The following is a 17,463-nucleotide window of genomic DNA, read 5'->3' on the forward strand; positions in this document are numbered from 1 at the left end:
ATCTGATTAAAACCATATACCTTACCTATCTGCACTATGTTCTTATAATTCATTTTCAGCTGCAGCCACGTTATTTTTGTGCCAGTGGGATTGAAACTAAATTAAAAATAGTTCAATAACATCACACGTCTTTCAGACGTGAGCAACAAGGATCGAACCACGGCCTGACAGTGTCACTAACCATTATACCAGCATCTTGTAGAGAAAATATCAGATCGCTTTAAATCATTTGATCATTTTATTCAGTCTGACATGTTGACTCGGGCAGTAACTGTCTCACACATCAACTGTCTCGCCTCATCAGCTACAGCTGTGATGCTCTTCTTTCTCATAATTATCTTATTTTCTCCATAAGCACAAAGCCGTATCTCCAACTCTAACGCCGTGACGTAAGAGGACCTGGTTTCGCCTCAGTTGCCATGGTGACTCGTAGTATTGGAGCTCCATTGATGATGGCTTTTTATATTCGCCGGGCACACGTGTAACTCTGTGTGAAAATAATCAGAGTTGATCTAACTAACTTAGAACTGCTTTTCTGGAACAGAAAACTCTGAGTTTTTCCATCTGAGAGTAGATCAAGTCAGAGTTCAGGTTTAAGTTCAACGTTTTTTAAACTTTCTTCCTGGAATAGGCCCCTGAGGACATGGTCTCAAATTCTGCGCTTAAGTTTACAAACACAAAGTAATATTGATGCAAAGTCATTTCTAAAGCACAGTTTTTTGCCTATATTTGTTTATTTCTGGCAAACCGGACCCTCCTTCTGGAATTATGTGATGACTTTGTTTTTTTGCTGGACTTCTTAGCAGATTTGTCAATTGTGTTTCATGGTGAACATTGGAGATAATATTATAATCAGTGAGTTTAGATCACTCAACGTCTAAGAATATATCCAATATGTCTGTTTGGTCAGATATGACCGATTATATGGGATTTTAAAGCGGCATAAAAGCCTGTGCACTTTGGAGTTATAAACTACAATGCGTGTATATTGATAAATAATAACAATTAACATTTTTTCACAAATACTTCACCTTAAAATTGTCTGCTTTTCTCAATTTAATCATTCCAAGCAAAAAAATATCTTTGGGTTTTGGTCTGTTCGTGGGATAGCAAGGAATTAAGTTTTGTTTCAAATTTCATAAACTAGAAAATTGATCATCAGATTAATCTATAATTAATCTTCCGCAGCCCTTAATGGATCTAAATGTTCTTAGGTCATTGTGAAAAATTGCTGTATTGTGAAAATGTTAATTTACATAAGAGCTGAAATGGCAACTATTTTTAAAATTGATTAATAGTTATAGTTTCTTTTTGTCAACTGGCCTCTGTTATGGCTCCAAATTAGGGCTGGGACGACTCCTCGACGTAGTCGACTACAAAAATTCGTCGACTCAAATAATTTGCGTCGATGAGTCGCCCCAAACAACTAGATTAACTCTTGTCCCATACTCCAGTCCGTTTGTTTCGGTGCAGAAGGCTGCGAAGGCTTCAAGCGTTGGGTTGCAGGCACGGCGTTTTTACACACTCCTCGTACTGCGGTTTATGTCGCTGTTGTAAATGGTGACAGAGATTCGTCATGCTCGAATTGTTAGTTGCAACCTGTTTGCGGGATTCTCTGAAACTTGGAATCCATCTCCAAATGATCGAGCCAGTATTTGTAATTATCTTCGGCTGCTTTCCTCTCGTTTGTGTCTGTTTCCGAGTTGCTGCTGTATGAAGGACTTGTGTGTGTGTGTGACTGAGTGGGTAGGGGAGGGGCTCAGAGAGGAAGAGGGGCGGGGCCAGGCGAAGTTGTGTGCGAGGGACAGACAGGGAGAGGAGAAACAGACTAACTGGCGGCTCCGCGAAACAGACTTATAACGTTATTTTAACGCAACATTAATCTCGATATACACGATATTGTCTTATCCTATATCGTGTTTGAAAATATATCGATATATATTAAAAACTCGATATATCGCCCAGCCCCACCAAGGAGTCTAACGCACGCGCGAGTCAGAGGGCTCGCTACTCAAAACCCCATGGCGCAATGAAAGTGGGGGCCGGCGCGCGCCTGCTCAGGAGGGATCCCGGCCCCGCGAAGCTCCGGGCGCACGACCGGACAAAAAAATAAATCGTTAGATTAGTCGATTAATCGAAAAAATAATCAGTATATTAATCGTTTGAAAAATAATGGTTTGGGCCAGCTCTACTCCAAACTTGCTGGTTACTCTTCCACAATAATAAACTGAACATCTGAAGACATCACCTTCCACCCGGGGAAACTGTGACAGACATTTTTTACTAGTGTTTGACTTTTTTTAAACCAAAAATTGATCCACTAATCGAGACAATAATGAGCAGATTAGCGATAATGAAAATAATGCTTAGTTGCAGCCTTTATGTCCTTCATATCTTGAGGCGCCTTTAGTCCTGGCAGTTGGGAGAGGAAAGGTGGAGGGAGGATTCCCAATTTCACATAGACAACAAACAAAGAATACTAACCTTGTTGTTCCAATGACTTTTAACCTCATACAGCAGATTGAATTACAGCAGACAACGAGGGGAAGGCCTCTGAAGTGTGTAAAAGGTTGAACTTGAACTCATAAAGTGCAAGCAGGTTAAATGTGACCTGATAATTGGGTAGCATGGGTTACAAACAAATTACAGCATAAGTTTCCCACCACGTATAGAAACCATACATTTCATTGTTGTACATTTCTATTATGAAGTTGTTTTGAACATAAACACCGCAGCCTATACTTCAGCTCAAAGCTACATGTCAACATCCAAATGCACTGATGAGCAGTGATGGAGAAGGTCTGCCATTATCAAGTGCCGATACACAAACTCTTTCTGGCTGCAGCGACAGTAGTTCTTGGCCTTTAAGTACAATTTCAGAGATGTTCATGACGGCACAACTGCTGAACGCCCAGACAAACCAAATAAAATTTCAAACAATGTCTAGTTATAGCTTCTTTTTTTAAGAATGTTCCATTTCCTTAACATATGTGACAGTAAAGCAATCATTTGGGAGGCCCTGGACTGCTGAATGGAAGGAAAAAGATAAGCTATTTCCAGACAACAACTCTGTCTTTAGGAAATTCTTATGACTACATCCAGACATTTTAATGGGTATGGGTATTGGATATGGGTTCAGTAATGTTTTTGTAATCCTGCTGATAAACAAACACCAACCAACCAACACCAAAACCAATGTACAGTGCTGATGGTATTTTCAATTAAAAACATATGTAAGTAAATGTGATAAATTAAATCTTATACTGCACCAAAAGGCACAGAGACTATCACATATCTACAATGGTAGTCCCTATATTCAACATGTTAATCAAGAATATTTAGTGAAAGCGGTGGGTACATTTAAGCGGATGTCACATTTTACTCTGGCTGAAGGTTTTCTTAAATCACAGTCATGGTGGTTAAAAGCTATATGCTGTTATTATTGTATCAAGATAATAAAAATATCCTCTGTTTCTTTTTTCCCTTGAAGCTTCATAATATTGGAATTTTATAAAATTTTTCCTGTAACATCTTGAGGAATTTTAGCACTGGTCACTGGTTCTGCAAACGGGGGAGTTTCTCTGCTTTCACACCCCTGAGTGCAAAATGACTTGACGAAAGCTACTACTCTGCGTGAATTTCACACCAGAGGAGCCGATCTTTCTCTAAAGGAATTTAAAAAGACCGGGGACCAGGTAGAATCAGTTCCACTAAGGTGTTTTCAGTCGGTGAAGACCGAGTTTGGTTTGTAAACTTTCCCTAATTTGATTGCACAAACATTTTTCTTCACTTGGTTTTTTAATCTGCTAAGAATATTTTACGACATGAGCTTTGATTGCATATACAAACTAAAAACAAAAAACACTAATCTCTAAACTTTATACAGTATTCAGTAAAAGTCTTCAAATTTGATGTGCAAGTGCCTTGACTTTGACCTTCCCACTTTTAATTAGTAGCTCAATTAAATGTTAAAGCCAATTTAACCACTGATGGCAAGTGTAGCAACAATTTATGACCAGGAATAATGACAGTTTTACCACTGCAGCAACAGTGGAAACTGAAAAATGAGATGTCTTCAAATGGCTTTTATGTCTGAGCAAAAGTTCAAATATTCACTTTACCTCCACGAAAGAAAAAGAAAAGAAGCTAATTCTCACATTTAAGGTGCTGGAAACAGAATGGTTCGAAAATGACTAGTGGGTGCAGTGAGAGACTTCTGTTATTTTTTGGTTTTAAAGTGCCGACAGCCATAAGTGTATTCAGAAGCAGGAGCAGCACACTTTGGTTATTTCTTTGGTTTCGCTGGGACAGCTTCATCCAGCCTCCAGGTTCAATTACATCACCGCAAACTACAACACTGGCTTGAGTCTCAACTCAAGAAGCGGCAGCATTTTGTCTTGAAAGAGGAAAAAAAATAGTTTCTGTCGTCTTTGCGCTGATGAACAGTGAGGGTTTGCTGTGGACGGTCCACACGGCAAAGGTGTGCCAATTCATTTCCTCAAGGTCTGCTGCGAGAAAAACCTCCCTGCTCCAGTACAGCCCACACGTGGAGACATTACATCTTTTATTTATCACTTCTTGGCACTATTTTTTTTTCTGCAGACCAGGCTGAAGTGCAATCAGCCAAGAAACCCTCCCCGTGTGTGTTTGTGTGTGTACTCCTATTCCTCTTTGTAAGCATGCCCACCTCTCCTCACAACCCAAATTCAGTTAGTTCCTAACAGAAACATTACCAAATATGTGTGAATGTATTAACGGCCTTTTACTTTGGCAGGACAGAGGCTTGTGTGTGTGGTTGTGTGTGTGTGTGTGTGTGTGTGCGTGTATGTGTGTGTGTCACACTGCAACACGCTCAAAGACTCCTGGCTGAACATGCAGCGATAAAGGCTGCAAGCTGAAGACTGTCTTCATTAAAGTGAGCCATCTCTTCAATTCAACACCAGATCTGCTTCCCTCACTGCCAAACACATTCTGTTGTCTGTTGTTTTTTGTTTTTTTCATCATATATATACACACATACGCACACACACACATAAAAAAACAGTTGGCTGTAGACTGGTGTGAATCCTGGCCCATTTAAAAGAACTCCAAATCTCCTCTACTTAACAAGCGACAAAAAAGTGCTTTTGTTTGCATTCCTTTTCGGAAGCAACAGGAAGCTTGAAAGATACAAATCAACATGAAAATAGGAATAAAGTGCCAAACTCACAATAGGAATGCTGGGTATTTGATATGTGTGCAGAGAGATTATAACCTCAAAGAGGGCTTTTAAGCACAGAAAAACCGGAGGGGGCAGCTAAATGACATAAAATCTAATGTCTCGGATTCACTGATTCTTGTTGAAAAAAAAGTTGAACTGTCAACTTAGGACACAGGTGCCTGTTCCTGTTTCACTAAGGAAAATCCCACGCCTCCCTTCAGTTGGTTGTAAACAGGCAGATATACGCAAACTCTGATGCTCGTTCTCACACTATAATGCTTATTCTGCAAAAAAAAATCTATATAATATATAACACGAATAGTGCGAGACTTGCCTATTTGACCTCTCTCCAATTCAGTACATCACATTTATCGGCTACACGTTGCAGTACAGTGGGGCACAACGCAAACGCCAATCAAATCGCATGCTGGCTGACAAACACACAATGTGCCCATACAATTATTATTCAGCAGTATATAGGTAAACCGTGCAACCATTCAAAATGTGTCAGTTGAGACCCAGCCCAACACTGGGCACTTCCCTTATTACTCAATAGTTCTATGCTTCATCAGCTTTTGCCCGTCCTGTGAACTGACCCCAAACCAGCTACAGAAATCTGCGGGAGTCACAAACTGACGTGGTTGTATTCCACATTTTTGCCTCCACAGCAGCAGCACTGGACAGTAGCTGTGGGCATTGGTCCTCTCGCTTTAAGGGGATCTCGGTGGATTTGCGGTGGGGATCACTGTTTTGTTAAAGACACAAGCTGCTTTTTCTACGCAATTAGTGGATTTTGAGGATTTGTAGCTGCCCCTAGCATTTCACATTCAAACTGCCCTCGAGCAAAACACGTAAAGGATTTAAATGCCCCAAGCACTTATTACCATTCACGCACCCAGCAGATTTAAACCCCTATTGTAGCCGCTCTGTGTCGTCCGCCTGACCGCTTCACCCTTTGTTGTCAGAGCCTGTCACTTCATCTACCTGACTTATTCCATTCGTTCAGTCATTGTATTGAACTCAAGCCCGTGCAGTGGTTTTCTGGCCGATTCGCTGCCGCGTTCGGTTGTATTCGGACTCGACAAGCCCGGTCCCGTTGCATCACTCACCGACTTGCAGTACGTTGTCCACGCAGCCGCTCTCCAGCAGACCGATGCCCCGTCGGAACGGTAGCCGCGTGTCGTCGCCGCTCTCCCCGCTACTCGCGATCTCCTCCCCGCCCGCGTTGAACGACGAGTACATGCAGATCTCCTGCTCGCTCCTCGGAAAGGACCAGTACACGATCCGTCGCTGGACGGGCTCCGGGATCCGCTCGAAGCGCTCCTCTACCCGCTGGAACGGCCACTTCTCCGCGACTCTCCTCGCCGCGGTGTCAAGCAGAGTCTCCGGGCTCTGGGTTTTGCTCGACTCGCCCTGAGTGGCTCCCGAGACGCCGCACGGCGCCCACGCGGCCCGCTGGCCTTGCCTACATGTCGAACTGTAGCCCGGTCTACAGCAGAGCCGCTTGGCATGGGGCAGCTGTACGCGCTCTGCCATGATAGCTCCGCTTAAACGGCGACGGAGGAAGTCAACGCACCATATGAACAGGGATGTGGAAGGGAAAACGGCTACCCGCGGCGCGGTGGTTGGCCGTGTATGGCCAAATCATCCTTTTAAGGGAAAATGGAGGCAGGGCTTCTCCGAACTTGTCAAACCCCTTTGTTGACAAATTAAGAAGAGGCGGGGTCTGTCCGGTTAGCTCGCTGAGGGCGGTATTCCCGCACGGCTGCTAATCCTTTGTGAGCCACACTTCAGACCGTAACAAAAAAGCGTCACAACCGCGGGAGGAGGGTCGCTGTAAAAACGACCGTCTCTTCTCCCAGCCGGTGTTTTTTTCCAGCGGTGCCGTATTACAGACGGAGAGACGACGCTTTGTCCGACGGTGGAATGGTGAAGTAGGGCTGAACTGAGCGCTGGGTTTCTGGAGGGGAGGGGGCGGTGATCGGCCTGTCAACACCGGAGCCTCGTGGTTTTGGGGGAGGGGGTAGTGAATGCATCTCCGCCCCGTGTAACGTTTGGGTCCATTTGAAGAAAACACATTTTATTATCGGGAACATAATCAAAGAACCGCTGTGTTCGTGTGCATGTGTACATCACCAGGACATCTACAGTGGAAAAGCGGAAAACGTCGCTCACACCCTAAAGAGTGACTCTAATGTATTTAAACACTAGGAAAATACCTTGTTCAAGGTTGTTTTCTTCCATAGTAGAAGTATTGTGTATACTTGTTCAACATATGAAAGGTCATAAAATTTTGAAATATGCCCTCATTATTTGAGGTATTACGTATTATTAATACTTCTGCTCATTAAAGAGTCCAATGTTACTTTTTACAGGTGAATTACTCTTCTAAGAAAAAAAAATATTATTTCCTTAGAAATACACTGTGAAAGAAAAAAAAGACACTTTCCCTCTAAATATCTCAAATAGTTCCATTTAGACAACTACTTGAGGCCCAAAAAGCTAAACTCATGTTATACTTTTAAATACACTGTAATGAGATTACTTGCAGTTTTACTTAAGTAAGATTTAGCATGCAGGACTTTTGTTTGTAAGTTATTTTTTTTAAATCTTTTACTTGAAAGAATGATAATTTCTCCACTGGCAGCTGCTCAGAGCCGACATATAGGCTAAACCCTTGGGACACTTTGGGTTTTGAAACTTTGGAAGAAGCTGTTTCCACATGTCTAGTCTTTATGCTAAAGCTAACTGTATTCTGGACTAATAATCATCATACAGGGGTTTGAGTGGTTTTGGTTTTGCAACATAGCCATTGACAATGTTGTTTTCACCCAGATGTTTGGGTGAAAACAACATTGTTTTGTTGGATTTCAGTTTTATCAGCATAACTGTATTTTCACCTGGAGTCCTATAGGTGTAAACCAGTGCGCAGATAGATGGCTTTGGTTGAAACAATAGGTTCGTCGTAAAAAGTTTTTCAGTTTTTTCTGTTTGAAATGCTGTGTCCAAATTTATTACTATGTGCAAATAGCCTCTTTCAAAAAACAGTATGCTCATTGTTTGAAGTGCAGTATTTTCACAGCAACACAAAGCAGTCAGTGAAGTCTCTCTGCAAGAAAGTCACTAGTGGAAAGAATATTCACTCAAATACAATTTGAGGTGCCTGTAAATTACTCAAGATTTTCCACTTTTAATCCACTACATGTATTTGACAGCTTTAGCTACCTTGCGGATTCAAATCATTGATACACAATATGAAAAAACTAGTGTTATAACAACTATAAGCCATCCAGTAGTTCCAATCAATTGTTATGATGTACTATTCTGAAATGGGCAAATCTTCATGAGGAGTATTTATATTCATACAGTATGTACTTTTACTCATACAAAATTTTGAATGCAGTACTTTTACTTGAAACAGAGTATTTCTACCCTGTGGTATTACTACTACAACTTACACTGATCCGCCGACAATAGCTAGAATACAAACTGGAATGCATTCAGTTCAGTTAAGAAACAAACTCAGAGTCCCAGCAGCTACATCTGGAAATGATCTCTGATATCTCCTTTTGATCAGCACCAGGGGAACGTTTCAGACCTGACTTTAAACAATTTTATTCATGCATAAACAGTTTGGCACTGTAATGAGTTTTTCTGTCTCTTTTTCTTACCATTATTTCCCAGTTACAGTGCCACCTGCTGTTCCTGCAGGACAGTGCTACCAGTAGTCCCATTTCAGCACTCTCACTGCATGCTGTGTAAATGATTTAGGCCCCCAGTTGAAAATCTTTACTATTGTCTCATTTTACCCTGCAGACAGCGCAGCAGAAGCGAAGTAATGACTGAGCCTATTCATTCAGAGTGGTTGTAACAGTAGGAGGGCTGAGAGAGGAAGACAACAACATGCACACACAACACACTGTCTGAATAAGATAGAACCATCTTCTACCAACAGGCATTTCAGGCATTTCACTTTCACTGTATTACATTTAAAATTCTAATGCTTCTTATCTTCTTTTTCACTGAGGCTTCATGCATTTCATCAAGACACTCATTAATATACCATGATGTAGCTGCAGTCTCAGTTTGAACTGGAAGTCTGAATTTGCTAGTTCCCTGTTGGGAAGTTCAGCTCGGTCAACTGCCTAAATCAGATTTCTGACTCGGAAAGTCAGAAGTACCCTCACAAGCCCGAACCTCAAAATCCAAGATGGCTGCCCTGCACACTTTTGAATAGTGTTTAACAGTCATACAGACAGAACTGTCCAATATCTACCTGTGTACATGTTGCCATGGTGATAATATACGCAAAATACCATAACATGTTGATATCATCTGGAATTGCTAACAAAGACTAACCTGATTCAGCAAATCCAAGTCTACACATTCTACTCGGGTGTGACGTCATATCCAGCTCTGACTTCCGAGGTAAAAAGGACGGGCACCAAAGTCCATGCTGACGTTGTGGTTCTCAGTGGATGAAATGAAATTTAGTACAAAGATTAATTTCCCTTGCAGGATGAAATGGATCAACTTTCAACATTTCTTGAACAGTTATATATATATATGCAAAAATAAAATAATAAAAATAATGTCCAAATCCATTTCTATGCACTAACAGCCAGGCCGCTGTTTTTAACTAACTAAGTTTAATGTGAGTTCTTATAAGAGCATTATGAAAATACACCTAAGAACCTATTGTTACTGCTCATGATTTTCAAAAGGCCTGGATGTAACTTTTAATTTGATGATTCTTTTGTTATCAAACCAGCTAAGGCTCAGGGAACACATCAGTTTTACAGCACGTTGACAGACGACACTAAGGTTTATCAACAATAATCATGGATAAATTGAAGTTAAAATGAAAATATGCTGCAAATCCTTTAAAAACCTGCTAAAGATGAACCATGCATTTACACTTCACATAAATATATATGAAAATATATTACAATAGATTTAATGTTGTTTCCCCCTTTTTTTTTGCACTATACAACATTATATCTGCTAAGCATCATCACTTTGGACATGTCAAAGTACAGCCTCAGAGCTGCGAGCATGGCTGTAGATTTTCAGTCTTGTTTAAATGACTCACCAAAAGTAATGCTGGATTACTAACTGAGAAAATTGGGCAACTAGTGGCCCCAAAAGTCAGAGGGTCACTGTGTACAGTGCCAACATCATTTCAATAAAAAATAAATGAACGAAATATGTAGTGATTATTTGTTTTTGAGACTAATATATTCTTTATTTTGATAGGCTATAAAAAAGTTGTCCTTTGATGTTCACTTTAGTCTGCAATGACAACGAACCCTGACCCTGACCCAAACCTGAGTGAAGTGAAATGCAGCATTTAAATGCTGAAAAAAGTGTCAAATCAAAGAAAATACATGAGATGTTAGATTGATTATCCGCCATCTTGACAATCTTCACCTCATTCAAGCTGTAGCTGCTTTCTAAAACTCATTGACATGCTTTCTCTGTCTTTGTTCACACACTGTAAATTATATGCCGACAAACCTTCCTGCAGATATCCAAGCTAAACCTTCCATTTCAATTTAAGCATTTTTAATTTTTTTGTTTTGTTTTGTTTTGTTATACTGACTAAAGCGCATGCAGTATTGCTTGCAGCACAGAGCATCATTATATTATATACAATTCAGGTATTCTGTCATAAAGAATGCTTTTAAATTCTGCTCTGTTAAGATGGCTAGCACGGGTGATAATGACAATGAATGCGTACTCCTGGGGATAATCAGACACACACACACACACACACTGGGCTCATTTGCATTCTCATCATTATGCATGAAATTTCTCACTGAACTTTAATACCCTAACTGCTGCATAATACAATTTAATGAGCATAAAAGTGAGCATGACAATTAAAAATCGCATTAATCACTATAGCTGAGGGGTGGGGACGTGGGGCTACAATGAGAGAGGGGGGAGGGAGGGTGAAGGAGGATACTGAGGACTGGGGGCGACAAAGATCACTCCAGAGAAGATGGTGGGTGAAGAAATAAGAAATTGAAGTAAAATATAAAGAAAATAGAGTGTTAATGGTTGGTAAAGAGCATTAAAAGGATGTTTAAGTGTTGCGCTGCTGGTTGACAGGAGAAGAATGATTTGTGTTTAATTTCAGAAGAGTGCGGACGAACAAAATCTCTGCCCTTCTTTTATTATTCAGCTTTTTCCTTTATCCTTCCAGTGTTAAATTTCCCCCCATTTTTCCCTTTGCTCATCTTCCTCTTTAAAAAGTGTTCACAAAACCAAAAACCAAACAGGGTTTACCTCCCCCCACTGTGGAAACTCCCATCTCTGACACTAATGAGGATTTGGGGGGTTGTGAATATTCCGATGAAAGAAATTCACAATCATGGATCATTTTTAAGACACACCAGTACTGGCATGCATGGGTATATAAGGCACAGGTGTGCGTGATTGCTCTGGCTTTTATGGATCGACACCAGATTCTGAGCGAAGAAAAGGTGGAGAGATACGTACTCCATATGTATGTGGTATTCTTTAAGACACCTCGCAAAGAATTTTTTATCATAGAATATTTACAAACCCCCCCAGGACGGCCCGGCACTGACTACTGTTGCCATATGCCTCGGTGCAAAGCGGTACCTAGAGCTTCACTGGCTCTGCAAGGCACCAAGACCAGTGAACACAGTAGTGAAGGCCGCCTAGGCTAGTGTATGAGATGCAAGGCCAACTGACTTCTGTTAGAGGCACCTTAACACAGGCCGGTCCATCTGTTAGGGAGCCTTGAAGACATCTACTGCTGAGTAGCGTGCAAGACTGACTCCTGAAAGGGAGTGGATGCAGCCACCTTCAGTCGGTAGAATTCAGTGAATAAAGACGGAGTCAACCAAATAGTCGCTGCGCAGATCTATGCTAGAGATGCTGCTGTCCATAGTACCCCGGAGGTTGCAACTTCATGGGTGGATTGCGCCTGCACTCCGGTCAGCCCTGGGACTCCTGCCCACTTGTATGCCACCTGGATCACTTCCTTGAGCACTTCCTCTGATCCCGTGGGACAATTTACTCTTCTTTCCCTCGCTTTTGACAGTGGTCCAACCAGACACTCCTGTTTTAAGCACACAAATGGATGGTGTACCGCTGCAACCGGGCAGAGTGGCTGGCAGAAGAAGGGATGGAGCTCAATTGCCAGATTGAGTTGCAGATCAGAGAGAATCTTTGGGAAAAAGGCTTGGATTGGGACAGACCACTACTCTCCCATCATCCTGCAAATCACCCTGTCGACTGACAGGGCATGCATCTCTCCTACTCTCCTAGCAGATATCACTGCCACTTGAGAAACTGTCCTAAGTGCCAGCAAGTTCAGGCTCACCGACTCAATTTTCTGGGGTTTAAAAGGGTTGTGCTGCCGGGTCTCCAGGACCAACTCCAGATCCCAAGGTGAATCTGCAGGGGCTCTATCACGAGCTCTGTGCCTGCAGCCACCCTTTAGAAGTTGGCTTACTTTTGCAACGAGGGCACATGAGTCCTCAGCCCTTTCGACTGAGGACTGGGATGTCCTCCCCCCAACGGGCGCCTTGATGGCAGCCACTATACATTTGAGGGTCGTCAAAGCTGTGTCCAACTGATCCGGCAGACAAATTTGGATATCCTGAAACCCACATGTGAGTGGGTTTGCTTAGTTTGGCCCACCCCCTATTCCCATACAAGTATGCCTTTCTCGTATACTAAGCATGTTCCCCTTGAAGGGTCTGTACCACCGTGTGTGGCAGCCAGTGAGTGCCGCACACCAGCTGTTTCTGTGGGTGTGTTCCCAGGCTGAGAAGACACCTCTGTACTGGATGCTTATAGAGAAGGATTAGTGGAGCTATTTGGAATATCCTCTTCCTTTTCTTTTCTAGGTAAGAGACCCAGTGTCGTTTCCAGACACTGTCACTTGCTTTTTCCACCTGTTCTTTTCAGGGTTCAGATGGAGGCCTAGGCCCTGAATGTTTATGAGGGGCTTGGCTACTTGGCTGAGACCCAGATCTTTGCAAACCAAAGCCTGCATGGATTGCCTGCCTCACCATGGGACCTTTTGCCTTTTGTAATGCAGGTCTGCACATAGAGCTGCCCAGGCCAGACAACGTCTGAGGCAATGCAGCATCAGGCTGGCTCTTTGTTCTTGCTGCATCCAGGAGGAATGGTTGTGGCACACGTTCTTCCATTATGCCAGCCTATGTGTCTCCAAATACCTCATATGGAAGCCTCCAAATAGGACCTCAGGTCCACTGGGGGTTGCTGAGGGCCTTCTACCTGAGCCACTGATGACTCATGGCCACCTCTACGGGGGCCACAAGTGCTGGACGCCTCTGGAGCGCAACTGCGGGCCTCCTGCGCTTGTTGCAACAAGGAATAGGCTCTGTTGGAAGCTTAATCAGACAGGTTCAGGCTTCCTGCTGCAGCCCCCCCCACCCCCCAGTCTCATCAAAGAGGGAGGGGGCAGAGCTGAGAGGTTGATACCACCCTCTAGAGCCCTATCCACTAGAACCAAGTGAAGTAGCTCTATTGTGCGCTGCGCTCACTGCTTTCTTCCACTGCCAATGGCTGACCAGAGGGGAGTACCCATTTGTATCCAGAAACCAGGATTCAACATCGGTATCCTCTTCCTCTATGTCGGCAGCCAGGGGGTGTAGCCTGGCTGCCATCCCTGCCCTGCTTAACCTGACGGATGGAGGGGTTGGGGTGGGGCATGATCAAATTATTGAGCCCAGCTCTCTAAGCCCCACCCCAGGGGACGTTTTACCTGCTGAATGCCTGGCTTTCCTTCAGTGGATATGGTTTTCCATTTTCCTTTAAATGAAAGGCACATTGCCTCCCTTGTTCAAGCTGGTGTGATAAAGCTATTCTTGCAAGAGGACAGATCTTAACTAGCTACCATGGTGTGGCTACAGCCAAGGCAAACCACACATTGCTTATTTTCTGCAGGCAAGCACACCCCCCAGCCTACACACGAGTGAGCCTCTGCTATCTCCATCTCTTCTCTTTACTTTATTTCTCACACGCACACTAGGTGATCAAACTGGTCGTTGATGTTCAATCTGTTTTTATTTTATTTATTTCTGGGCCGACATCGAATCAAACCTGTGGCCGCTGCAGGAGGACGAAAAAAGCCTCCATACATGGGGAGCCGGATAGCTCATTTGTTTGCTCTCTCAAAATGTGTGAAAATGTGGAGAGAAGGACATTGAGATTTTCCACCGAACAATGGTGGATTCCTCCACTCAGACACAGAAGCGGGCACAGCCACGCGATATGTCTTTATAATGCACTTTCATTTATTTTCTCCAAACTTGTGTGTAAAATGTGGAGGGAATTACACTGTGGTTTTCACATCAAACAACACTAGATTCCACCACTCAGACACTGAAACCCGTCCACATTGTGTACTTATTTATTATTAATTTGTTTTCTACAGTGATGTACTAAAAACTTGAAGATAAATACACTTTGGTTTCCACCGAACATGCCAGTTTCCATCCAGGAGATGCGGAAGCAGGTACGGCCTTTCCTTTATTTATTTTTCTCTACACTAATTTAATTAACGTAAGAGAAATACACCGTGGTTTTCACCAAACAATGCTGGTTTCCACCGAGGTGTTACACACAGACAATATTTCCCAATAGTGAACTTCAATTACGTCCCTATTGTGCCAAGGGGTGTAGGACGCAAACAAGTCAATAATAGAACCGGGAGAAGGACAAAGGCAAGGCGGAAACACGTCCAAGTTAACGTAAAGTATTCATTAGCCCAACTCTCTAAAATAAACACAAGACAGTCTTCAAAAGGAAGACAATGAAATGCCACGAAATGCCATGAACATTATAGCTCTGCACAGCTATAATGCCTCTCCTAATGGGTGCTGATGGGCGTCAGCTGCGGGAGTGATGCAACGCGCACCTGGAGAGAGCAGCACATAATCGAAAACACACAAACAAAACACGGCACGTAACACCCCCTCCCATAAGAGGAAACCCCTCCTCCATCTTCACGCTATGCAACGTCATCACAAATTACATACAAATACATCACTTATAAGGTTCACCACATCCATCCCACGTCACCACCACTAACCCACCAGTCTGACCAGAATCTCAAGTTAGTGTCGTCTCACCCACGGGACAGCGCGTCGGCCACAATGTTGTCGGCTCCCCTGTAACCCTGGGCCAGGAGTGCCCAGTGCATCAAGCGCTGATTGCTGTTGTGCGTCTGGGCTAAAAAGACAAGCGGGTTATGGTCAGTATAGACAGTGACTGGAAATGAACTGCATCCTACATACACTTCAAAGTGCTGTAGGGCAAGGAGCATGGCTGAGGTTTCTTTCTCGATGGTGGAGTAGTTCAGCTGATGACGTTTGAACTTGGTGGAAAGGAAACAAACGGGATGACACACATCCCCATCACTGTCCTGCAACAACACCGCACCAGTGGCACTGGCATCCAACTCAAGCTGGAAAGGTCGAGCGAGGTCGGGCGCGGCCAGCACAGGAGCACTTCAGAGAAGAGACTTGGCAGAGTTAAAAGCATGGTCGTACTCAGAATTCCACACAAAAGGAATCACAGGACTACACAACCTGGTAAGAGGAGCGACTACTACCGAGAAGTTCTTACAGAAGCAGCGATAGTAACATGCCATGCCTAAGAAACACCTAAGTTCACGCCTGGTGCCGGGCACTGGCAGCGAAACAACCGCAGCCACCTTAGCATCCACTGGCCGGACCTGCCCCTGGCCAACCCGCTTACCATGGTAACAGTGGCCTTACCAAACTCACACTTGGCCAAGTTAAGGGTAAGAAAGGCATCCGCCAGCTGCTGGAGTACAGTTTCCAAACTGGACATGTGACTCTCCTACTCACTGGAGTAGACCACCATGTGGTCAAGGTACACACTGCAGTTAGGTACATCTCTTAATACATGCTGCATAAGGCGCTAAAAAGTGGCAGCCGCGTTCTTCTGTACAGAAGCGGGGACTACCGTCAGACTTAGGCGCCAACAAGCACGGAGAACTCCAGGGACTATAGATGGGCTTGGCAAGACCATTTTCTACTAGATAGCTAATCTCTTTCCTCATGGCCTCCCTCTTAGCGAGCGGACAGTGATATGCATGCTGTTTAATGGGAGCGGCATCGCCCACATTAATGTCGTGCTCTAGCACACTTGTGCGGGATGGTACATCTTTTAAAATACTAGTGTACCTGTCAAGCAAGCTAATCACATCCTGTTTGTGAAGCACGGGGAGATAGGACAGCTGCTGGTCTATCGAAGACAAGAACTAAGAGTTAGCTAGCCTACCACACAGATGACCCTCACAGGGCGTCAACAAGTCAACCTCCAACTCAGGCTGAATACTGACAAGGGAAGAAACCCCTACCACAGCAATGTCTGAGGTCTTCTCTGGCCCTCTCAGGTCAGCTCCTCTGGGTTGACAAACGTGTCTTCCGTCTACGCTCAGGCGTACGTATGACATAATCGGTGTCTGAAACTTTACATTCCACCACGTACAGACCTGAGAACCGGACGGCGAGAGCAGAGCCAGGTGTGGGCAGCAAGACCAGCACTTTATCACCTGCTTCAAACTGTCGCCGACTGCATTCTTGTCAAAGCGTCTCTTCATGTTGACTTGAGATGAAGAGAGTGACTCCTTGGCCAACCATGTAGCATGGTGCAGACGCTCTCTACAGTGGGACACAAAATCAAACACATTATTGTTAGGAGAGTTATCACCCACTAGCTTCTCCTTCAACACTTTCAATGGGCCGCCCACATTGTGACCGAACACTAGCTCGGCTGGGCTAAATCCTAGAGACTCCTGCTTTGCATCACGGATAGCAAAAAGAACAAAAGGCACACCCTCATCCCAGTCTCGTAACAGTACTTCTTCAGCATCGACTTCAAGGTCTGGTGCCACTGGTAATCACTAGACACCGAGTGTGAGATACAGAGAGACTGGAGAGTTTGCTAAAAAACCCTGGACTGGAAGTTTGTTCCCTGATCAGTCTGTACAGTCTTTGGCAGATCGTAAGTCGTAAAAAACTTAATCAACGCTTTAGTGACCGTCTGGCGCAAAGGAATGGCTTCAGGAAAGCGGGTAGAAATACACATCATGGTGAGCAGAAACTGATTCCCAGACTTGGCTTTGGGCAATGGACCCACACAGTCGACAAGAACGTGCTCAAAGGGCTGCAAGTACTGCAAGTTTTACAAAAACGCACTACATCTGCCTTCATTCCTGGCCAAAA

The 17,463-nt window shown here is 43.7% G+C and overlaps 1 protein-coding gene across 2 annotated transcripts in view; it reads right to left on the reverse strand.

Annotated features, from left to right (window-relative positions):
- zswim6 (zinc finger, SWIM-type containing 6) overlaps positions 1–7,144 on the reverse strand; it is a 55,545-nt gene extending 48,401 nt beyond the window's left edge. For both annotated transcript variants that reach the window (XM_035629704.2, XM_035629703.2), the window contains exon 1: positions 6,310–7,144. In XM_035629704.2, the coding sequence (XP_035485597.1) occupies positions 6,310–6,736 (427 nt within the window). In that variant the 5' untranslated portion in view covers positions 6,737–7,144. The remainder of the gene's footprint in view (positions 1–6,309) is intronic.
- Positions 7,145–17,463: the final 10,319 nt, after the last annotated feature.

The sequence above is a fragment of the Scophthalmus maximus genome, chromosome 1 (genome assembly GCF_022379125.1).
Source record: "Scophthalmus maximus strain ysfricsl-2021 chromosome 1, ASM2237912v1, whole genome shotgun sequence".
Classification (NCBI taxonomy): domain Eukaryota; kingdom Metazoa; phylum Chordata; class Actinopteri; order Pleuronectiformes; family Scophthalmidae; genus Scophthalmus; species Scophthalmus maximus.